Source organism: Bombyx mori, chromosome 11, assembly GCF_030269925.1.
Source record: "Bombyx mori chromosome 11, ASM3026992v2".
Lineage (NCBI taxonomy): Eukaryota > Metazoa > Arthropoda > Insecta > Lepidoptera > Bombycidae > Bombyx > Bombyx mori.
Genome location: NC_085117.1, coordinates 3,711,156 through 3,737,060, shown reverse-complemented (window position 1 = coordinate 3,737,060; position 25,905 = coordinate 3,711,156). Strand labels below are relative to the sequence as shown.

Genomic DNA, 25,905 nt, shown 5'->3' with positions numbered 1-25,905 from the left:
TCACACCGCCCGCCGCGCCTCGCAACGCACCGCAAAACGCACCGCCAGTAGCTGTGGCCAGGCCCTTAGTGTGTTAAAAAAATAAAAATATGACTCATTACATTGCAGTTTGTTAAGAACATTACAGAGTACATTAAATAGTAGATGATAAATGTTTAAAAAAGAGCATGTGAGTCATTTGGAACGGACAAATCAATAAAATTAATTCAGAAATAAAGGATTCTTTAGCCATTTTTTTGTGGCCATGTATTATTTACATTGATCGACTTAATGCCTAAGGTATTCTCTACTAGTTAACCAAGGGTAGTTTAGAGTGAATAATGGTAGGTGCATTGAAATATAAATTAAATTATAAATACATAAATGCTAAAATATAGCTTATACTATTGTATACTAATGGAATATATTATATTAACAAAAATTTAATATGTTTATGACGATGCATTTGTGAGTAGATGAAGATTTGATCGTGATGCTCATGGGCAATAGCAATCCCAAGCACGCCCAAATCGCTCTCTACCCCGATACAAATGTAAACATGTTGGTAATTCATTTATTAATGAAATGAGATAGATTTCAAAAACATTTATTCTCATCTACATAAATGTCAATGACAATATCTACAGTCAAATACACTAAACTATTTATATCACTAAATAATATAATATAATTATAATTAAATTTAATTTCATTCTAAGGAAGCGTCGATACATGTGTGCTTTTATTTTACCCCCTTTCGGGCCGAAATTTCCAATTTCCCTCCTCGGTGGATGATTACAACAGAAAATACCTCTGCCAATATCTCAAGTTTGCAGTCCCGACAGCTCTGCCTTGAGAAATTCGGTTCTTATATAAAATATCATAACAAAAAACTTATTCAGCCTATTTGAATGGAGTAAACTTAATTGAAGTCGAACTGTTGACGCTGATACCAAATAAAACGCGCTTTTAATAACAAAAATAAATGTCGCGCATTAAACGAATTTCCTCTGGTTAGAGCCCGTGGGCTCACGTACTCGTTCTGCGAATCCAGCATAACCCTTCGAGGTTACTAGAATACCACCCAGCCAAAAAGTGTCTAACGCGCAGAGTACTCGGTCGGGTATACACGAAGTCGTCGTGGCCTAAAGGATAAGACGTCCGGTGCATTCGTATGTAGTGATGCACCGGTTTTTAAATCCCGCAGATGGGTACCAATATTTCTAATGAAATACGTACTTAACAGATGTTCACGATTGACTTCCACGGTGAAGGAATAACATCGTGTAACAAAAAAAATCTGGTGGTAAGCTTCTTGTGAGCCCACACGGGTGGATAAATACCCCTACTGCCTGATTCTACCGCGAAGCAGAGGGTAGTCAACAGTTACTATTGAGGCTATATGTTTCAAGATTAGTGCCGGACTTCACAACAAATAAAAATAAAAACCATAGCATCAATGTAGTTGAAACCATCAATGGTTAATACATCGTCAAATTTCCAGTGGCCATTCAACTTGCGAAACATCAAACGAATAAAACCGCCGAGCTGGTACCGAACTGCTTCGACTTCCAGTACCAACCCCCCCTCCCCCAAACCAGTTAATATAGTCAGTACGGTGGCGACAAGCGCAAACGCAGCACTACATTACACTCCTACTAATTAAACATACGTAATCAAATCAATTCCAGTTTGCAATCCGAAAATCTTCTCGACTATACCCTCTGTTATAATCAAGTCGATCGCTATCTCTCAATCTCTTATTATCCTTTACGTATTCCTGATTTCTGTGATCAGACCTTTGTTCGGTATATCTGTTGCTTTGACTTCCGTAATCCGATGTTCGTGTAGCGTCGCGATCGTTTTGATTGTTATAATCAGAATATTGATTGTTATAATCAGTCTTTTGATTGTTATAATCGTTTATAGGACGATCGTGTTCAGGTGGTTGCGTTACGTATGAGCCTTGATTGTTTTGATAATTCTCTTCAGCATGTATCCTGTCATTTTGGAAATTAAAATTCTCAGTCCTTGGAGGGCCTTTTACATAGACATTGTTAATGTGTTGTCGATTATCACTAACCTCCGGACGTCTTACATCCTGTTGGTACTGATTGTTATACTGATTATCCTGGCTGCTGTAATGATCCTGGGCATCATAACTCGGAGCATTATAATGATCTTGATTAAATAAAACTTGATTATTACTGTTCTGGGTGTGCTTGTTTTGATTGTTGACGTTTTGATTGTAATATTGATTCCGATCGTCGATTGTTTGACCATTAAAATTGTTGTTGCTGTTAAAACCGAAATTATTATTAAAGTGTTGATTGTTGGGACGATTTCGGTTTTCCTGCTGATCGTCGTAGCGATTTGGGTTTGTCTGTCTGTCTGGGTTTGTCTGTCTGTCATTGTTATTGTAATTTTGGTTCGTCTGATGATCGTTTTGATTATACGACGGCTGGTTGTTGAATATTTGTGCGATTATAAACGGTATATGTAATCTGGAGTATAGCGCTGGAGTCTGCGGAGCGGCGCAGGACCTCCCGATCGAGGTGACGGCCACGACGCGCCACACGCAGCCGTCTTCCACCTGGGCTGGCCCACCGGAGTCCCCCTGAAAGAAAAAAAATTGTCTGAAATTCACGCGTGGTAGAAGTGAAACCTTCCAAATTTTTGGCTTTAAGATAATGAGACGAATATGAAATTTCGGGAACAAATAGTGATACTTTGTTAATTATTTTACATTTTATTCGTATATATTACATAGATTTATTCAGAATCTATTAAGTACGAATATTAGGTACAAAGCAGAGCACAAAGAGAGAACCACGAATACAAGAAGCACTGTATAATGCTTCCTATCTCATTTTCTCCCACGTTAAATCATATGAATTCATGTGTCTATCTCTTTTTACTCGCTTTATCGTTTCGTCAATTTTCAAATCACAACGATGCTAAAGAAGTTCTCACTTCAAAAAAAATTATCCAAACTTGTAAACACACATTCTTATTGAACATTGTTAGTAATAATACCAAAAATGACGAGTTAGTAAGTAGATCAACCGAATATTGAGATTTCGATGAAAATAAACAAGAGAAATGGTATTAGGAGTAAGTGGTGCATATTTAACGAATTTTAACTTCAATAATTGGGTGTTTTGTAATCCTAAACGGGTGAGCACCACCTTCTCGCATGTTTTTTGACGCGAAGCAGTAATGTGTAATACTAGAACTTTGTTTTTGTCTCTATTTGGGTAGCGATATCCACGTCACGTCAACAGCCTTAATCTATTTGAAATCGGCGAGGCATGGACTAGCTTATCTGTAGCTGTAAAAGCAAAATGGGCCTAACACAATTTGTCTTCAACAAATGTTTTGTCTTCTTCAATATGTCTATATACCATACGGGTCTAATTGCTTCAACATGTCTCCATCAAATTTCCTAGGTACCAATTTGGTCTTATTGATGAGTGTCAGAGCTGTCCACTATGACGCTCCGACATAAGTATTGGCGTAATGCAATCTACCTGACATGTGTCCTTGCCCCCTTTCCTCTCACCAGCGCAGACGTGGCTATCAGGCGTGGGTCCGTTTGGCAGCTTCAACGAGGTGCCCCATGTCTCCCTGCACTCTTGCATATTCCAGATTTCAACGGAAACGCTCCGAAGGTCCGCAGATGCGTCTCCACCTGGAGCATTTACGAGGTTCTGTGTGGTAGCAATCGTGGAATCCTGGAGTTGTTTGATGCGTTTTAACCTTGTCAACTGCGATAAACTATGGACGTCTATGAGTGATAATGGGGCAGTATTCATGACATTTAAAGAGGAAAATCATAGTGAGATTAAAACGGGTAAAATATTTTCTTATTATATTTATTTATTTATATTTATATTATGCTATCCATGAACAAGAGTTTAATTTTTGTCTAATTAATTTTCTGTTATTGTGTGTCTGAAGTAAAGCTGTTGTATTTTTTGTACGAGGAGCACTGCTGCTTGAGATACAGGTTTTATCGCCTACTTCAAGCACAGAAGCAAATTATGATTGGTTTTGTACAACAATAAATAAACAAACAAACAAACAGACAAATAAATAAGTACCTAATATACCTAGTATACCTTTAAAATACTTTTACCCTTAAATCTCGCGTTTGTTGTCATATTTATTATCATTGTCCGATGTTTCGAATACTTCCTTCCTAATTACAGCTTCCGTGGTAGATACACAATGTATCGACCCTATGAAACTTTTATAAAGCAAAGCTTTTGCAAAGCAAAGATGTGCTTAGAATTGATTAGTTCTGCTATCAAAGGCCTATTTTCTTGACCTTCGAGGTAGACGAGCAAGAGAACTATCTGATGGTAAGCTGCCACGGTCACTCGTAGACCTCAGTAATGTCAGGGGCACAGCCAAGCCTTTGACCACGAGTGTATATGTAAACCTTCCATTCTCCAATTGAGGAAGTATGCGGAAGGAGACTCATGGCTGATGACATGGGTTATGAAGCGGGTCAGCTGAGGTTCCTTAATCTAATTACCAAATTCGGTTCGTCCCCAGCCGCTGACGACGACTCTCTCCCCTTCTGCCGGTGGAACTCCTAGACAAGCCGGCCTGATCTGGTCCGAGAATCTGCGGATCAAGATCGGATTTTCAAATTCGCTAGACAATTTTAGACACAGTGGCGCCATTGACTGACGGGCCGAGGGTCGTGGCTTCGATTCCCACATCAGATAAACCAGTTTTGTTCGGTCGCATCTGTTTTTTTTCTTCCTTTCACCCTAGTCTCAAATTCAAGACTATAATTGTGGATCAATAATATCAATATCCAACCTTATCTGGTTAACATTAAGCTTTACTTTCAGAAAGTAAAATAGAGTATAGTATGCTTTATCGTACACCAATTAGAATACAAAAGGATTCACTCAAAATCGCGCAATGTTTATGGTTTTGTTCGCGAAGTACATTCGCCTTACCTCACTTTGGAGACCAGCTTAACAAGAGCCAAGTCGTAGTAGGACCTCCTCCGTTTGTACTTCGGGTGTCGTATGACGGTGGAGATGCCGAGGATCAACGCGCGGCGGTCGTCGCGGCGCGCCGACCCGAGTTGAACAGCGCGGGGTGTTCCGCTATATACAAACATAAAACCGTATCTAAACATCTTTTTAATTACCTAAACTCTTCAAAGCAATGTGTAATTCAGTTCAATCAGTGTTTGATAATAAATTAATAATAAGTTCGGTTCACTTGAAAATTCGGACGCGCTCTTGAAGGAGTGATGACGACACAATCATCATAAATGTCTTTGCTCTTATATCTTGACCAGTATCGAGGAGTTACAAAAATGAATCGACGAAATTAATTACCTTTTTTTATTCCTATTCCTAAGCTGATGGTCTTAATTAAGAGACCATTTCAACGTAGCCCTAACAAGTAGGTGAGCTCACTCACGGGGCTCAAACCTTACGACGTTGCTAAAACTAACCATGGCAAGAGCAGTGAGTGCTTCGCAGAATCTACCACCGGATCGGAATCGCGACTTGCTGAGAAGGTCCGGTGAGAAACTCAGTGAGCTGTGTCTGTGGGTTAATTTACTCGCGGAGCTCTTGGACGGGCTCGACGAGAACGATGACCGGTTAATTGCCAATTCGATTTACTAATTATGTAGCAGTATGTGTTTTTCCCTACCTATTCGCTGGTAGTCTAAGGGGCTATTGCATCTACGCGTGGATGGGTAGGTAAGCTCACGCGATCAACCTAAGAGCATTTGCTAACACTAGCCCCAGTAAGAGCAGTGCTTCGCTGAATCTACCACCGGATCGGAAACGCGACCCACTGAGAAGATCCGACGGGAAACTAAGACTATCAATTGTTGCTTGTCCCCTAAAATCGCAATCACTAACAATAATCCCTAATGATTCTATCGGATCGCCGGTCGAAGTCCGTCTCTCTGTGGAATATATCGGGTCCTAAGTGGACTCTATGAATGCGGAGAACATAATCACCTGATGACGCTGTAATCCTTTTCCTGGTACGTGCAATGACCGGCAGTCAGGACGTATTCGTCGCAGATGAGCGACCCCCCGCACTTCCAAGAATATCCATAGTCCTGGATCAATAATACACGCTGGTAAACAACCCTTACAGAGTTCTCTATCGAAGCTCTTACCACGATTTTCACATTTCATGACCTCCCGCCAATGACTAAGCACCGGTTCCAGTGGTAACTCCGGAGAATCGTCTAGAAAGATCGTAGACGGTTTGTCTGCTCCGAGCATCAGGATAGTCTTGAATGTTCTCAATGACGTGATAACGACTTGTAAATCAATGAACACGGGCTGCACGCACGAAAAAGTGTCACGTTCCGCCTGAGCCTGAGCGTGCAAGCGAGAGCGCGGATCAAGCGATAGAGAGACACGATTGGCCCAGGCGTTGGCCGTCTTGTGAGCCCGCATTAATAAGTACCATCGCTTCGCCTTGGATAGAAAAACTGATGTCTCAAGATGGGTGGCGGTATTTACGTTATTAATATCTATGGGTGCCGATAACCATTTAACACCGGGTGGACCCTCGTTCATAAATCTACCCGCGCTCGAAACTGAAAATCGTGGTAAGCCAAATAATGCTATGTGCAATGTTATAATATTTAGGGGTTAAAGATTAAAACTATGTTAGTACACAATTAATTTATTACGATGTATAAATAAAGCTAATGAAGTTATAAAGCCAGGTTCTGAGAAACTACTCCGCGACTCCGAATCTCGGTTGCAAGGTTGTTAAAAAGAATTTTAATATTTTAATAATTATTTTCATATTTAACTTAAAAAGGGGTACAAAGTTTTTGCTCGTGTCTTAAGTTATATGACAGCATTAAGGTAATCTAGAGCTATGAAAACCCAAAAACAATAGAACCTGTGCATTCTTCCATCCTATTAAGGCCATGTGCGGGAACTCCTCGATCGTAGCGACCTGCCCTCCGATGATAAGCGGTATTTTGATGGGTGTACAATCCGAGACATTTACTTCGACGCCATGCGCCGACGGAAGCAGTGGGATGGCCACTATCTTTTTTGTGTTCAACGATTTGTATTTATCGCACACTGAAATTTATATATATAATAATATATATACTTATAGTATCTGTTTAATTAATACCCCTAAAATATGCCCTAAGTCGTCATGGCCTAAAGGATAAGTCGTCCGGTGCATTCGAATCCCACAGGCGGGTACCAATTTTTCTAATGAAATACGTACTTAATAACTAATATATCACGATTGACTTCCACGGTGAAGGAATAACATCGTGTAATAAAAATTAAAGCCGAAAAATAATAATTTGCGTAATTACTGGTTGTAGGACGTCTTGTGAGTCCGCGCGAGTAGGTACCACCACCCCGCCTATTTCTGCCGTGAAGTAGTAATGTGGTTCGGTTTGAAAGGTGGGGCAGCCGTTGTACTATAAAATTGAGACTTAGAATTCATGTCCCAAGTTGGGTGGCGGCACTTACGTTGTTGATGTCTATGGGCTCAACAAATCGGCAAGGTGATAGTTACCCGTACGGACTCATACGCTCTAACACTAGTAAACTGAGTTCTACTTACTTCGCTCAGCAATTTCAAAGTATCGCCTCTTCTCCACCGAAGTCATGTCGTCTTCATCAGGACCTATCTCCAACGTCGGTTCATCTTCTTGAAAGCTATCGACAGGGCCAGGCGAATATGTGACGGGCCTATTTGTGATTGGCGGCTGATTCTCAACTATATTTGACGGCACAAAACCTGCGAGCAAAATTGTTATCATTATTCGGAGGATAAATGTGATTTTGGACCTAAACGTTAAGCCGTCGTAGTATCATAGACATTGGGAAAATCATTACCCATCCTTGTATTGTTCGGGCAGAAGCTGAACCTCCAACGAGCTTGGAACTATATATTATAAGAAGATTATAACAACCAGTCCAAAAGATTTGAAGGCGATAAACGACTCCACTCCACTCGCTCGAGACCTGGTCCTCGCGCAAGAAACCGGTCTTTTCCGTGGTCAACACTAGCATTAGTGTGAAAATGGGTTAATGACCCAATGAATTGGGTAATGACCCACCTTAAGGGACTATGTGAAAGTGTCAATTGTATGGTGTGACATCTGTCCCCTCGTCTAACGACGGCATGATTACTTTGCGGTATAATATACAGCAGGCGCCCGTGCTGGTTCGCAATATCCTATTAATACATGCCAGTTAGGATTGTATTGTACTGGCATAATTTAATTAATATAGATGTAGGTCGGATTTGTGTCTGTTTGTGTACGAGAAGAGCTCGGGATCAGTACAGAGCTGCAGAGGACTGTGTCTATAGTAGTGTGGTATAGGACCCTCGGCTAGATTAAGGTCGGATCTGTGTCTGTTTGTGTACGAGAAGAGCTCGGGATCTGTACAGAGCCGCAGCGGACTGTGTCTATAGTAGTGTGGTATAGGACCCTCGGCTAGATGTAGGTCGGATCTGTGTCTGTTTGTGTACGAGAAGAGCTCGGGATCTGTACAAAGCCGCAGAGGACTGTGTTTATAGTAGTGTGGTATAGGACCCTCGGCTAGATGTAGGTCGGATCTGTGTCTGTTTGTGTACGAGAAGAGCTCGGGATCTATACAAAGCCGCAGAGGACTGTGTCTATAGTAGTGTGGTATAGGACCCTCGGCTAGATGTAGGTCGGATCTGTGTCTGTTTGTGTACGAGAAGAGCTCGGGATCTATACAAAGCCGCAGAGGACTGTGTCTATAGTAGTGTGGTATAGGACCCTCGACTAAATTGAATTGAGGTCGGATTTGTGCCTGTTTTTTTACGAGAATGGCTCTAAACTAGATCTAAATAATCCGAACGCAAACCTTTCGACTATTCAATCCAACGGTATATACAGGCAGGCGGTCAGTCACCTCGTATTAATAACAACTATAATTGTAAACATCATAATACGAAGTGATGTCTCGATGATTTCAACCAATTAATTAACTTTAGGAAAAACAGAATCATTTTACGACGCAAAAAACCCGACCACAAAAAAAATGTTTCGTTTATGAAAACAAAAACATATTTTTCATTGTTAGATTCATTTAATTATATGTAACTAGTGTAACTAGTGGTCCTAATATTAATAAAGACAAACAATATTAATTAATCTATTCTAAATTTGACTACAGACTTTAACAATAAGAAAAGTTTGACAATAAACAAATAATATGCATTCGTGTGTGTCAAATACACGGTAGTGTGTGTAATGTTTTTTTTATTGATTTAATGTAATTTTTTGAAGTGAAACTTCCTTATCGGCGTTGGAAAAAAATTTACCGTCACATTTTTCGGTTACGCGTCACATTTTTCCGTTACGCGCCATCTTTTTTGTATTCATGTCTATGATAATAAAATCCTTTTGTTTAAACTTTATCTAATTTAACTTTTTTGTATTCATGTCTATGATAATAAAATCCTTTTGTTTAAACTTTATCTAATTTAACTTTATTTAACCAATTTCTAGAAAGTTGCATGTAGATCATTTTTCGAAAAATAAGGCCATAAAGAAGTTTCACTTCTTACGTGTGTACACTAGTACACGCACACATTTTTTTTTCCTTCTCTATATTCTCTATAATTTTTTATTTTATTTTATTGCTTAGATTTATGGACGCCTGGTGCTAAGTGGTTACCGGAGCCCATAGAGATCTACAAGGTAAATGCCGCCACCCGTCGAAGTTGAAGTCGTCGTGGCCTAACGGATAAGACGTCCGGTGCATTCGTGTTGAGCGATGCACCGGTGTTCGAATCCCGCAGGCGGGTACCAATTTTTCTAATGAAATACGTACTTAACAAATGTTTACGATAGACTTCCACGGTGAAGGAATAACATCGCGTAATAAAAATAAAACCCGCAAAATTATAATTTGCGTAATTACTGGTGGTCTTACAACGGCTGCCCTACCCTTCAAACCGAAAGGCATTAAAGCTTCACGGCAGAAATAGGCAGGGTGGTGGTACCTACCCGCGCGGACTCACAAGAGGTCCTACGAACAGTAAGAGCCGCCACCACCACCACCACCACCACATCACATTTCCATACCACGCTAACCGTCCGCTCTTTAATTTGGCAATCACCGGGGCTACTTTCACACTTCCTCTGATATACTCATTCCTTATCCTGTCCATGCTTGTCAATCTCCACATTCGCATCTCTGCCGCACGCACTCCTCTTTCATGCTTTAATATCGTCGCCATAACATTCAGATCCATATAGCACGACAAGACTAATATCGGTTTGTAAATTTTCCCCTTGAAATAAATATCTATATATATAAAAATGAATTGATGTTCGTTAGTCTCGCTAAAACTCGAGAACGGCTGGACCGATTTGGATAATTTTGGTCTTGAATTATTTGTAGAAGTCCAGAGAAGGCTTAAAAGGTAGATAAATATGAAAATGCTCGGAATATAAATAAAAATAACAATTTTGTTTTCCCTTTGATGTGTCCCCCGTCGGACGGATTCCTTTTGTTTGTTTTAAGTTTATTTTGCACAAAAGTTTAGGTATTTTATTTATCGATTGAGGCACAACGAAGTCTGCCGGGTCAGCTAGTCTATAATAAATAAAGAGATAATAATATAATATAAAATAAATATCCTCACACCTGAACATACATTCACATACATATTTATGCATGACTTATTTTATCATATTTTAATATTACCACAAAAATAAGATCTTCCATGAAGCGAGTAAGATTGTTTGGTGGAATAACGGCTTGAAGGTTATTGCCCCGGAACTTGTATATATGCAAATATGGTACAGCCACCACTTATGCATCAGACATAAAAATATAAACAGAGTTTATTTCCTTTTTTAATCCGGATAAGTTGGCCCGAAAAACAGAGGTATCATTAGATACAATAATAATACTTGTTATTTTTATCGTAAAGATGTTTTGCTTACAAAACTAAGAAACCCATAAGGAACGAAGTTCCTTGTAGGACGATGCGGAGGGGTACCCTAACCGGGAAAAAACGTCCGTAACGTAAGATTTTTATTAGTAATGCATACAGTGCACGACTTAACTTTGTAATAACGTACAACTAACGTAACGTATAATTTCATACTCCTCCGTCCGTACAATTTTCGTAAAAAGGGGTACAAAGTTTTTGCTTCACGTATTAATATATAGATAACAAATATATATGTAAAGAAAAACCTTCTTAATCTAAAACTCTTTAGTTTTATAAAAAGGATTTTTTTTAAATGTCATTCAGTGAAGTTTGACATTAAGTAAAAAGAAAGTTCAGTTTGTTAATATAATAATTTTATTAAATTAAGGGCTTTAAATGTTGTTTTCTCATTATACACATAACAGAAAACGCAATTAAGTCTTTTATTGTTTATTTATTCTGGAGTACCCAATATCATTATAAAACAACATTTTTTGCAACACCATGAATAACATGGAAAAATTAAGGTTTGATTTTGCTGTGAAATCAACGGAAGATGGAAAATCAAATGTTATATGCATAACTTCAATTGCTACACCTGATGGACAGATTTTTGGGATACCAACCGAATATCAAAATGCCAACTTTCATGAAGAAATTACAAAAACTTCAAATTATGCAAAGGTAAAAAAATCTTTAAACAAAAGACACCAAACCAGAAAAGTATGGATTACTTTGACAAATGATATGTCAAGAATTTATTTAGACGAGGATCAAAATTTACAATTTGATGATTTTTATTTGGAAGAAATTTCGGAGAGCAATGCTAAGTCTATAATTGACGATTCGAATCAGAACGTTGAAAAATTATTAGAAAAAATGCTTGAAGAAAAAATAAATAAAACGGAAACTCAAAATTTAAACAAAATTTCTAAGGAATTCATCATTGAAAAATTTTCTGGGAGAAATCCAAACGCTTCACAATGGATTAAAGATTTCAATAAGGAATGTGAGCGTTTTAAAATAAAAGAAGACAAAAACAAAATAGAAATTTTAAAATTTTTTTTGGAGTACAGCAGTGTAGATTGGTATAATTGTATGTTAATGAAATTGAATATAGACTCAGAATGGAAAAAATGGGAAGAAAATTTTTGCAGGACATTTGCAAGCAAAGGCTGGTCACCCGTTAAATATGCTCTAGCTTTCAAATATCAAGTTGGATCTTTACTTGACTATGCTTTAAAAAAAGAAAAATTGTTGCTAGAAGTCAGGAAGTCGATTGATACTGGGACACTCATAGACCTGATAGCATTCGGATTACCTAATTATGTTGCTGACAAAATAGATAGGGAAAACATACAGGGAACAGAAGATCTTTATAACGAAATCGGAAGACTAGAACATCTTGTTGGGAAAAATAAATTTGATAATAAATTTGATATTAAATATTCCGATACTACATATTATTATAGAAAAAATAAAGAAACAAAACCTTGCTTAATATGTTTAAAGGAAAAAAAAGGTAAACGTTACCATCCCGAAGAAAGCTGTTGGTTTAAGGAAAATAATAAAAAAACAGTTGTACGAAACATAAATAATTCTGAATTGGAAATCGAATTAAATGAGAAGAATCCAAAAAACTAGAGGTGCCACCATTAATAAAAGTCAAGTTAACATTAAATGATACTTTAAAAGTATCTGGAATTTATGATTCTGGGTCAAATGTGTCTTTGATCAATGCCAAATTATTGAAAATACAACCCAAAGAAAATTCAGGTGACATAGAAAAAGTTAATTTGAAAACTATTAATGGTGAGAAGAAAACAAAAGGTATTGTAACATTAAAAATAAAAATCTATAATATTGAAGGTTTTATGGATGTATTTATAATAGATAACGTCAACTTTAATTATGATTTTTTAATTGGTTTGGATTGTATAAAAAAATTCAAACTAATACAAACGGAAGAACTAAAAATTAAACAATGCTACAATTCAGAAGAAAATCTGAAAGATAAAAAAAGCTATAATTATTCTCCTACAACTGTCGAAATTCCTAATGTACTAGGTAACAGAAATGAAGGAGGTTTTTCAGAACCTGAAGTATTAAAAAAAGAAATTAATTATACACACAATGGTGAGATTAACTTTAATGAACACATAAACTCGGAAGGATTTGAAATAGTTGTAAGCCATCTTGATGCCTACCAGCAGTCGGAAATTAATAAATTAGTAGAAAAATACATAGCAGTCTTCGCCAAAGATAAGTATGACGTGGGGACAGTAAAAGATTATGAAGCTCATATTGACTTAATGGTGGATAAGTATTGTTTCAAACGTCCCTACAGATGCACGGTTGAAGATAGAAAAGAAATAGAAACCCAAATATCAACACTATTAAAAAGGAATTTGATCGAGGAGTCTTACAGCCCATTTGCTGCTCCAGTAACTCTGGCATATAAAAAAGAAGATGGGAGAAAATCAAGGCTATGTATAGACTTCAGAGAATTGAACAAAATAATTGTACCCCAATTACAACCATTTCCATTGATAGAGGATTTGATGGTAAAAACTGTAAATTGTAAATATTTTTCAACCCTTGACATAAATTCAGCTTTTTGGTCAATTCCAATGAAAATTCAAGACAGATACAAAACTGCATTTGTTACACAAGAAGGCCATTTTCAATGGACGTGTCTTCCATTTGGAATAAAGACAGCGCCTGCCATTTTCCAAAGAATATTGAGTAACGTAATTAGGAAACATAAACTTTCGAGTTTTGTAGTGAATTTTATAGATGACATTTTAATTTTTTCGAAAACTTTTAAAGAGCATTTAATGCACCTATCAAGACTGCTGGAAGCAATACTAACAGAAGGATTTAGACTGAAATTTTCGAAATGCAGTTTTGCAAATAATTCCGCCAAATATTTAGGTCATATAATAGAAAATAATTCAGTTAAACCTCTAAAAGATTACTTAACCGCTGTAAAAAAGTTCCCAGTTCCAGAAACAAGAAAAAATATACGTCAATTCTTAGGAAAAGTAAACTTTTACCACAAATTTGTACCTCATAGTGCAATTATACTAGACCCGTTACACAATCTGTTGCGAAAGGATGTGAAGTTTATCTGGTCTACAGAATGTCAGAAATCATTTGATAAAATAAAAGAACTGCTATGTTCAGAACCAGTTTTAAAGATTTTCGATCCTGAATTACCGATAAATATTTACACGGATGCAAGTATCAAAGGAGTGGGAGCGGTGCTAAAACAAGAAGAAAAAAATGGTATAAGTAAACCTGTTTCTTATTTTTCAAAAAAACTAACAGAGGCCCAGAAGAAAAAGAAGGCAATATATCTAGAATGTCTGGCAATAAAAGAAGCTGTGAAATATTGGCAGCACTTGCTTATGGGAAGAGAATTTATAGTATATTCAGATCATAAACCATTAGAGAATATGAATGTTAGAGCCAGAACTGATGAAGAACTAGGGGATTTGATGTACTATTTATCTCAATATAATTTTGAAATAAAATATTATCCAGGAAAATCGAATCAGGAAGCTGATTGTTTGAGCAGAAATCCTGTTCTAGAGTCTTATGAAAACACTGATGATTTTTTAAGAGTGGTAAATTTAATAAGCCTAAATGACATAAAAAATGATCAGAACACAAATACAGATCTACGAAATGGAAAACATATCTTCGAAAATGGAATATATTACAAGTTAAACAGAAGAAGAAAAAAAATCGTACTTACAGAAGAATTTAGTAAGAATTTCATAAAAGCTGTTCACAACAGCTACTGCCATATAGGGAGATCGCAATTAATAAAAAAAATTACGCCTTTTTACGAGGCCAAAAATATGATCGCAAACATTAAAAATATTTGTGAAAATTGTGAAATTTGTATAAGGAATAAGTCAAGAAGAAAGTCAAGATTTGGATTAATGTCACATTTGGGTCCAGCAACACGTCCATTCGAGATAGTATCTATTGACACAGTTGGAGGTTTTGGAGGGTCACGATCTACAAAAAAATATATGCATCTTTTAGTAGATCATTTTACAAGATATGCATTTATTTTAACATCTAAGAACTAAAGCTCTGGAGATTTTATAAAACTTATACAAAGTGTGACACAAAACTATAATATTGACATAGTATTAACAGACCAATATCCTGGCATAAATTCGAAAGAATTTAAAGATTTTCTGAAAAAGGAAAATATTACAATGGTTTTCACTGCTGTAGATGCACCATTTTCAAATGGGCTTAATGAAAGATTGAATCAAACTTTAGTTAATAAGATTCGATGTAAAATTAATGAAAATAATAAAAAAATAGCATGGACATCGATTGCACAGAAATGTGTGGAAAAATACAATGAAACTGAACACACGGTCACGCGGTTTGCCCCTAAATACCTTTTGGAAGGTAAAAATGTGGATGTTTTACCACTGGAACTAAAAGCAAATGGTACAATTGAAGATCTTGAGAGAGACAGAAAATTAGCTTTTGAGAATACAGTTAAATCTCACAATTATAACAAAAAAGCATTTTATATTAATAGAAAAGAATGTGAACTGAAAGTTGGAGACCAAGTTTATGTAGAAAATGGAAATCGATTAAATAGGAAAAAAATGGATGAATTGAGAATTGGACCCTTCAAAATTCTAAAAAAGATTTCAAATTCAATATATTTAGTTGATATCGGACACAAAAAAATGGAATCGAACCTCTATCACATTACAAAATTATCTCCAGTATCAGTTCCTACATGAACAATTACACGTAATTGTTTCCCTAAGGGGGGGAGATGTAAAGAAAAACCTTCTTAATCTAAAACTCTTTAGTTTTATAAAAAGGATTTTTTTTAAATGTCATTCAGTGAAGTTTGACATTAAGTAAAAAGAAAGTTCAGTTTGTTAATATAATAATTTTATTAAATTAAGGGCTTTAAATGTTGTTTTCTCATTATACACATAACAGAAAACGCAATTAAGTCTTTTATTGTTTATTTATTCTGGAGTACCCAATATCATTATATATATACATATATAATTAACATATACGGATTGTATACCTAAACCTTTATATGTCGTAAACATATTCATAATTTTAATATATAAATTTCAATGTTCCCTCCGTTCGTTTGTCATTGACCGCATAATGGGTCGATACTTAAGTATTTTTATATCTTTTTTTTGCGTTCGAATGCGTCTTTGGTTAGTTTAAATTTAAAATTAGTTCCTATAGGTGACGCTGCAATTGGGACCGTCTTTTTTATTTTATACTCCGAAAAATATCATATCACCCTAACCAATATTGACTTACTCAGTGGTGCAATAGTTAGCGGCCCTAATTGTTAAAAATTGTTAAAAAAAAAGAAAATATTTGAGAAAAAACAAAACAAAAAAAAGCCCGCTGAGTTTGTTTCGCCGGTTCTTCTCAGGACTGTGGCTTTTTTTGGAACCGGTGGTAGAGTTAACATTGTTATTTATATTTTGACATTCAACAAGTGTGTCATACAGACATCTAAGTTGAAATAAATGATTTTGAATTTGAATTTGAATTCGTTGCGCCAAGGGTCGCGGGTTCGATTCTCACGTCGGGCAAACATTCGTGTGGTGAACAGGCTTGTTTGCTCTTTGTCGGGGTGTTCATTATTTGTATATGTATACATTTAAACGTATATAAGTATGTATGTCAATCTCTGGTATCCCATAACACAGGGAATCCTATACTGGGGGCGGATGATCGTGCGTAATTTGTTCACAGCTATTTATATTTACTAGTGGTCCCGCAGTAACCAAAATTCGACTATAATTAATTGAAATTATAAGTTTGAACATTATTATGGTTCTATTGTTGAATTGTCTAATTACAGATTTCGCCAAGACTACACTTTAGACAAATATTATAAAAGACAAACAATATTTAATCTATTCTCAATTTGACCACAAACTTTTAGCAATAACAAAAGTTTGAAAAATATCAAAGAGTAGGTAGATATGTGTGTGTGTCAAACACATGGTAGTGTGTGTAATGTTTTTTTTAAATTGATTTAGTGTATTTATTATTAATGCATAATTAAAAAAAGGTAGCATTATGCACTCCTTCTCTATATTCTCTATAAGTGTGGGAAATTTCATACTCCTACGTTCGCGCAATTTTCGTAAAAAGGGTTACAAAGTTTTTGCTTCACGTATTAATATATAAATGATTATTTATAATATCAATATCATTGAGCCCGGATTATAAATTACATGTTGGATATAGTCGCGATGCCAAACAATTGTAGAGTTATTATCATTGTCATTCTTACTTGTTCATTAAAAAACACGAAAAATTATTGTTGATAGTCTCTTATATAAGATAAAAACAATTTAAGTTTTTTCCCGTTCCTATTCGCTGGTAGCCTACAGCGCTATTCTAGCTACGCCTGGACTGGTAGGAGTTCACGGACTCAACCTGAGAGAATTTGCTAACACTGGCCAAGAGTAGTGCTTCGCAGAATCTACCAGCGGATCGGAAACGCGACCCACTGAGAAGATCCGACGAGAAACTCAGTGGGCTGTTTCTGAGGGTTACTTTACTCGTCGAGCCCTTCGTCGCAAGCGACGAATTAAATTATCTCAATTTCGAAGTATTCGAAACGTCCGAAGTAATAATTAAATAATAAATTAAATACGAAATTAAACCGTAAAAAAAGATTTAATTGTATTATTTGCATTTTTGATAAACTTATAACTATACTTGAGACCTTAGAACTTATACCTCAAGGTGGGTGGCGCATTTACGTTGTGGGTATCTATGGGCTCCAGTAACCACTTAAAAACGGATTGGCTGTGAGCTCGTTCCCCATTTAAGCAATAAAAAAAAACTTTACGATTTTCGCGAATCGTGTACATAATTAAAGCTATTTTTACGATTTAATCTCGCTTTCGTTTAGCTTGCAGTCTGTATATAGCTATGTAATTAACAATATTTTTACTCACCAACGAACTGGCTGCTGGTCAAAATCGTTAAGTTCCAGGCGAAGAGAAATGTTAATATATAATTAACGTGCATCTTCACAACATATCTGAAATGAGATAAAAGGTAATTAGGTCCTGAACGTGCTTCGCTGTCTTATTCATAACAGACTCGAAGGAGCAGCTAGTCAGTGGCCCTAATCGTTGCGTCAAGGGTCGTAGGTTCTATTCCCTCATCGGGAAAACTTTCATGTGATGAACATGTTTTTTTGTTTTTATTGCTTAGATGGGTCACGAGCTCACAGCCCAGCTGGTATTAAGTGGTTACTGGAGCACATAGACATCTACGACGTAAATGCCGGCACTCAACTTGAGATATAAGTTCTAAGGTCTCAAGTATAATTACAACGGCTGCACCACCCTTCAAACCGAAACGCATAACTGCTTCACGGCAGAAATAGGCAGGTTGGTGGTACCTACCCGCGCGGACTCACAAGAGGTCTTAAAACCACCAGTAAAAGGGTGTTTATTATTTATATATTTAAACGAATATAATTATGCATGTCAGTCTCAGCTACTCACAATACAGCGAATCCTAATCTAGGGCCGGGTGTGACCCCGCGTGATTTGTTCTCATTTATATTTTATTATTAATACGTGAAGCAAAAACTTTGTATCCCTTTTCACGAAAATTGCGCTGACGGAGGAGTATAAAATTTTCCACACTTATAGAGAATATAGAGAAGAAGTGCACAATGCTAATATTTTTTAAAATAATGCATAAAAGATACATTAAATCAATAAAGAAAACATTACACAAACTACATAATATCATGTATTTAACGCACACACGCATGCATACTATTTATTGTCAAACTTTTGTTCTTGACCACAGACGTCAAATTGAGAATAGATTAAACATTGTTTGTCTTTATTAATATTTTTTATAGTGTAGTCTTGGCGAAATTTGTGATTATAGAAGTATAAAATACAATCATAATAGTGTACAAACTTACAATTCCAATTAATTATAGTCGAATTTCGACTACTGCGGGACCTCTAGAATTTTATTATTATTCATGACGTACGTCGCTAATCATCCCTAGATAATTAAATACCTTTTGCTTCACAAATCACTGGTCGATTTTTAGATCAGTGTGCTTAGTGTGAGTTTTTTAACGTTCTAGATAGCGTAAAAGTTAACTCAAATTAGTATGCAGTTGGAACAGCGCCCCTAGCGGCGAACGTAGGCAAACGTTAGCTAGCCTAGCTTCGCCCCGCGGCGTCACCCGCGGTACGACAATAGTCGCGAGTAACATCGCGGGACACAACTATCAATAATAATATTTAATGTTTCCGAAGCGAGGCGAAGGCGGGTCGCTAGTACATAATATATATTGTTTGTACTTCTTCTTCTATTCTTAGGGACTTTTTTCTTGTATTAGAAAGTTTTCTTTCTTTTTTGTTTTTGTCGAAATCGATTTTATGTTTTATTTATGTTATTGACATTAAAAAAAAAAAAAAAAAATTAACAAAATGATTTAAAGTTCGTTAACGGACGCCAAACAAAAGAAATAAGAAAAAAAAACAGTTCACTTCGGTACAAAAGAGGATATTGTGGTCAACGCTTTTGTTGTCGTATGCACAGTATATATTGTATACTAGCTGAGTCCCGCGATGCTACCCGCGGTTATTGTCGTACCGCGGGGCGAAGCTAGTCTAAAAAAAGTAGCCCAAGCTACTCGTTATCTATATATTAATATGTGAAGCAAAAACTTTGTATCCCTTTTTACGAAAATTGCGCGGACGGAGGAGTATGAAATTTTCCACACTTATAGAGAATATAGAGAAGAAGTGCATAATGCTAATCTTTTTTTTAAATAATGCATAAAAGATACATTAAATCAATAAAGAAAACATTGCACACACTACATACCATGTATTTGACGCACACACGCATGCATACTATTTATTGTCTAACTTTTGTTCTTGACGTCTGTGGTCAAATTGAGAATAGATTAAATATTGTTTGTCTTTATTAATATTTTTTGTAGTGTAGCCTTGGCGAAATTTGTGAATATAAAAGTATAAAATACAATCATAATAGTGTACAAACTTACAATTCCAATTAATTATAGTCGAATTTCGACTACTGCGGGACCTCTAGTATCATCAACTACCTATCAGTGAAAGTCTCGTCAAAATCGGTCCAGCCATTCCAGATATTAGCCGGAACAAACAGATAAACAGACAAAATAAAATGTTATTTTGGTATATTTACTGTGAATACATATTTACGCATTTAGTAATAAGTGGTTATTTTATTATTACAAACAGACACTCCAATTTTATTTATTTATGTAGATTGATAAACAATTATCGGCTTTTTCCATTGCACTGCGTAAAAACCCTTTAATCGCATTTCCCGTATTATTACTAAAGATTACAATGAGTCACTAACGTTTATAACATATGTGGTCATTTCAAACGTATTTTTTACCTATTGGCTAGTAGTCTAAGGGACTATTCCAGCTACGCCCGGACGGGTGCATGAGCTCGCGGGCTCAACCTGAGAGAATTTGCTAACACTAGCCCTAGCAAGAGCAGTGCTTCGCTGAATCTACCAGCTAATCGGAATCGCGACCCACTGAAAAGATCCGGCGAGAAACTCAGTGGGCTGTGTCTGTGGGCTACTTCGCTCGTCGAACTCCTCATCGTATATCTTTTACTGTCTCGAAATTAAGCACTGTTTTAATCGCAAATACAAAAATTAAGATATTTAAAAAAATTTATTAAGAATCATCAAATTAAAACCAATTTTACAGTTTAATTATTATATTATATTGTTTCAGGCGTTTCGAATACTTTATAATTTTCGTGACATCTGAATATTGTGTTGATGACCACCGTCTGTTTACTGTTTAGATAATTTAGAAAATTCTAGACTTTTACTTCTAATTTTTGCGATGTTACAATAAAAAAAAACGTGAGATTAAACCGTAAAAATTGTTTTAAAAAATAGCGCGAGCGAAGCTCGGTCATCATTTAGTTATTTTTATTGACCCTATTGATACCGGTCAAGATTCGGTAGGCAGCGGCTTGGCTATGCCCCTGGCATTGCTGAAGTCCATGGGTGACGGTAACCACTCACCATCAGGTGGGCCGTATGCTCGTCTGCCTACAAGGGCAATAAAAAAAAAAGATATTAGAGCGAAGTTGTAAAATTATTGCATTGTCCAATGACAAGACAATCCCTTGAAGGGCCTGCGAATTAAAATGACGTATAAAGATGCACACATGCATGAGTTTTTGTCCGTTCACAACAAGGTGACACTCTACAAAACTTTCTTAAGTTCGGTCATGACCTATGCAAGTGAGTGTTCGCTCACGCGGCCCGTACACACATCAACTCTTTCCAGGTCATCCAACCCCGTTAATGCAGGATAGCTGTCGGAGCACCGCGGTATGTGAGGAATGTAGATCTTCACGACGATTTAAATTTAGTACTGATTTGTAAGTATCTTAAGGAAGCGTCTGAACGCTACTTCGATAAAGCAGCACGAAATCGTCTCATCGTGGCCTCCGCTAATTACTTTTTTTTAATGCTTAGATGGGTGAACGAGCTCACAGCCCACCTGGTGTTAAGTGGTTACTGGAGCCCATACACATCTACAACGAAATGCGCCACCCACCTTGAGATATAAGTTCTAAGGTCTCAAGTATAGTTACAACGGCTGCCCCACCCTTCAAACCGAAACGCATTACTGCTTTACGGCAGAAATAGGTAGGGTGGTGTTAACTACCCGCGCGGACTTACACTAGTAATTACGCAAATTATAATTTTGCGGGTTTGATTTTTATTACACGATGTTATTCCTCCATCGTGGAGGACAATCGTGAACATTTGTTGAGTAGTTATTTCATTAGAAAAATTGGTACCCGCCAGTGGGATTCGAACACCGGTGCATCGCTCTACACGAATGCACCGGGCGTCTTATCCTTTAGGCCACGACGACTTATCCGACAACGCCACAATCCGGGGCAGTGCAAAGGCGCCCAAAACATGTGTTGTCGGATCCCCGGATTCACTCTCGATGCTTTTAGGACTCTCAAGCACCGGTCACCACCCTCATCGAACTCGTCGATTACGACGAGCGAACTAACCCATAGACACAGCCCATTGAGTTTCACGCCGGGTCATCTCAGTGGGTCGCGATTCCGATCCAGTGGTGGATTCTCTTGCAAGGGTTAGTGTTAGCATATTCTCTCAGGTTGAGCCCGTGAGCTCACCTACTCGGGCGTAGCCTCTTAGCCTACCAGCGATAATAGGTAGGATAAAAAAAGGATGAGCCATTAAAGCAACTAAAGAAACACAGTCCCGCATCCAAAGAAAATCTCTCACATATATATTCTAAGACCAACCGGGAAACGAAATCGCATTTCGCAATATAAGTCCACTGAGCTAATCACACGACCGTCATGGGCATTAGTATTGCGAGTGACTATAATACTATAGTATCACACTAAATCAGCCTTTTCCAAAGTGGGCGATAACGCCCCCTTTTGAGCGCTGCAGGCCTAAAGGAAGGTAAGAGACCCAGAAAAAAAAGGAGGCGTTGTGTAGAGGCTTGGGAGGCGATTTGTCATTTCATCTAGGAGGACTCTTATTAGACATCGACTAAGCTCTCACTATAGTGGTCTTCAAGTAAGTGAAAAGATGGGGGCGCTAAAAAACGAATTTATTCTCAAAGTGTGCAGTAGACAAAATAAGTTTGGAAACCCCTGCACTAAATAAATGATGCGATAAAAAAACCAGCAGCGTAAGACATGTTCTTTTATTTATGAGAATAACGGGTAGAAATGGCTGGCAAGGCTTGTTTTATTCACAATACCCCCCATCGTTGGCTTTGGCTGGTGGCGGTGGCGGAAGAGGCCGTGGCAGCGTTGTTGGCAGCAGGGCATGGCAGCTGACGTCACGTCCGTTACAATAGATAATTTTTTTGTGTGGGCTGACTCCACAATGAAACGCTATTGAGATAACGGGATAATAACATCGGGAATTACAATTAAATGGCGTTAAATGGTGACTTTTTTGTTTTAATATCGCGTTTATGCAGTGACTAAGCTCGCCGGATATTCTCAGCGGGTCGCGAATCCAGTGGTAGATTCTGTAACACTGTTCTTGCTAGGGCTAGTATTGGCAAAGTCTCTTAGTTTGAGCCGTAACTGGAATAGCCCCCTATTCTACCGACGAATAGCTAGGGGAAAAAAACGCACCGGGGTATTTGGTGATGGTAACACGTTTAGGGTTCCGTGATTGGGAAACGCAAAAATACTTTGGAATTTTCGTTCGGTCATAGTTACAGTTCATAGTTAGTCTATAGTTTGACGAGGAATGCATTACAGTAAATGAAACTATAGTATCATAGCTACCCGCTCTCGCCTCGCGGGTTACTAAAATTGATATTATTGACCTTATTGAATTTTCTTTTACCCAAATCTGGTCCTGACAGTAACAGACACAATAAAAATAAATGACAGTTAAAAAAAACTAACAAATTACGCTTTTATAGAAAATCCAACTAAAAAATAGAAAATAAATTTTAATAAATTTTAATCAAAAATAGTGTAAGAAAAAATGATTTTATTGTAAAAAATGTGTGCGTGTACTAGTGTACACACGTAAGAAGTGAAACTTCTTTATGGCCTTATTTTTCGAAAAATGATCTACATGCAACTTTCTAGAAATTGGTTAAATAAAGTTAAATTAGATAAAGTTTAAACAAAAGGATTTTATTATCATAGACATGAATACAAAAAAGCGTGAGGTGCGTGGTATCAGTAGTTATAAATATTTTATAAACAGATATGAGTAGAAGGGTTATTTTGATAATATCCTAAAAAGCGCCACAAGCTTTTTTACAATAAAATCATTTTTTCTTACACTATTTATAATTTAAATTTATTAAAATTTACTTTCTATTCGTAGTTGGATTTTCTTAAAAGCGTATTTTGTTAGTTTTTTTAAACTATGATTTATTTTTCAGTTTTTAGTTGAATTTCAATATTGAATTGTCATCGGTCCTTAATAAGTATGCAAAATTTCGAGTTAATCCGACGTTTTGAAAGGGGTCAAAATCATGTTCAAAGATTACGTTACAAACATACATACTAACATACATACCTCTGAATCCAACAAAATCGTATTTTAAAAGAACGTAACAAATTAAACATCTAAACTTTCCTCAACTTATATTCATGGTTCTCTATTTTGGCGATAATGGTTTACAAATAAAAGATAGTTGTGCCGTTCCGAGATTTTTTTGTAGGACTATTTAAAATAAACATTTCCATTTTACATTTTAATATATTATTATATGTGTAACTTTTTTTTTTTTTGCGGTTTTGCAGAAAAACAGTTTTGCGGCGCACGCCAAAATAACTCGCAAATGACAGATTTTTTATTTCTTACTTAACACTTATCGTCATATTTTGAGTACCTAATTCACACTATCTAATATATAAAATTCTCGTGTCACAATGTTCGTTCCCATACTCCTCCGAAACCGCTTGACCGATTCTCATGAATTTTTTTATGCATATTCAATAAGCCTGAGAATCGGCTACTATCTATTTTTCATACCCCTAAATGATTAGGGTTGTCCACCCCTAACATATTTTTTTTATTTGGACTTTTTTTTTTGTTATAATGAGGTATTATGTGGTTGAATGAGGTTTTGTTATTTTTATTAGATATTCCCTCATCCTTCACAGCGCTACATGCCTCTTTCACTCATTTACCACATCCTTACACACTTATAATAAGTTAGTTTTTTTTCTACACTAGAAATTCCCTAGAAATCCTATAAATGGCAAAACAATGTTTGCCGGGACAGCTAGTATCTTTATAAATTATAGCCTATGTGTAAGCTGTATTATTGTAATGTTTCACCAAAATCCATTCACTAGTTTTTGCGTGAAAGAGTAACAAATAAACATCATTACGTACTCAACAAATGTTCACGATTGACTTCCACGGTGAAGGAATAACATCGTGTAATAAAAATCGAAACCCGCAAAATTATAATTTGCGTAATTACTGGTGGTAGGACCTCATGTGAGTCCGTGCGGGTGGGTACCACCACCCTGCCTATTTCTGCCGTGAAGCAGTAATGCGTTTCGGTTTGAAGGGCGGGGCAGCCGTTGTAACTATACTAGAGACCTTAGAACTTATATCTCAAGGTGGGTGGCGCATTTACGTTGTGGATGTCTATGGGCTCCAGTAACCACTTAACACCAGGTGGGCTATGAGCTCGTCCAACAATCTAAGTAATAAAAAAATAAAAAAAACATCCATACATTCTTTCTCATAGTAGGTTAAAGTATCATTTGGACTGTGCGAAGGCTACTTTGTTTCACGGAAGTCAATATCATTCTGCATAAATTAAATACATTTTTTTGTAGTACGAAGCCACGCATCGCTGATACGATCTCTGAATGCAGCGAGTACGTTTGTTTTAATGACACGCGCGCCGTCTGTCGGCAAATGACGGTATTACGACAAAAACCTTTATCTACCCCGAAACGCCAGCAATCGAAACAATTAAACAAAGCCCTTGATTTTCTAAGCTGATTAACACAGGATCCTTACGGAAAACTATCAAAACAGGTTTGAAGTTTAATAAAAAAAAGCAAAAAAAAAATAAACGACACACATACAACACTTACCTCAACACAAGACAATATACAGAGCTGCGAAACACAAGTTCCACTACATTGTACTACTATCGATGAAAACACTAAGCCAAAAGCTCTGGAGAACAAACTTTTCTTTAACTTAAAGCCCGCCCGCACTTTCGAACCTCGATTTCGAATATCAAGATCGAATTTGTTTTGAATGTATTTAAAAACAATATTGTATTCAGTTAACAAACACAAGGCGTCCGAGTGATTATAGTGTTGCGCGTCTGATGGTGGAAACTGGACT

At 36.7% G+C, this 25,905-nt stretch overlaps 1 protein-coding gene across 1 annotated transcript; it reads right to left on the bottom strand.

Annotated features, from left to right (window-relative positions):
* Nucleotides 1–570: 570 nt before the first annotated feature.
* On the bottom strand, nucleotides 571–25,695 carry LOC105841272 (uncharacterized). The gene is made up of 9 exons (XM_038013935.2): nucleotides 25,647–25,695; nucleotides 17,943–18,028; nucleotides 7,582–7,758; nucleotides 6,892–7,079; nucleotides 5,985–6,088; nucleotides 4,956–5,108; nucleotides 4,520–4,611; nucleotides 3,510–3,670; nucleotides 571–2,596 (listed from the first exon to the last, which is right to left on the bottom strand). Exons 2-9 carry the CDS (start codon nucleotides 18,013–18,015, stop codon nucleotides 1,661–1,663), a joined length of 1,884 nt encoding a protein of 627 aa, XP_037869863.1. The 5' UTR covers nucleotides 18,016–18,028; nucleotides 25,647–25,695; the 3' UTR covers nucleotides 571–1,660.
* Between the last annotated feature and the right edge of the window lie 210 nt (nucleotides 25,696–25,905).

Excerpts from the sequence above, each read along its gene's own strand:
- LOC105841272 (XM_038013935.2), bottom strand. The coding sequence starts at position 18,015 with ATGCACGTTAATTATATATTAACATTTCTCTTCGCCTGGAACTTAACG. Across the intron at positions 3,671-4,519 it reads CTGGGGACGAACCGAATTTG|GTGGAGACGCATCTGCGGAC; the intron begins GTAATTAGATTA and ends TAAATGCTCCAG. Across the intron at positions 2,597-3,509 it reads GGGGCAAGGACACATGTCAG|GGGGACTCCGGTGGGCCAGC; the intron begins GTAGATTGCATT and ends TTTTTCTTTCAG.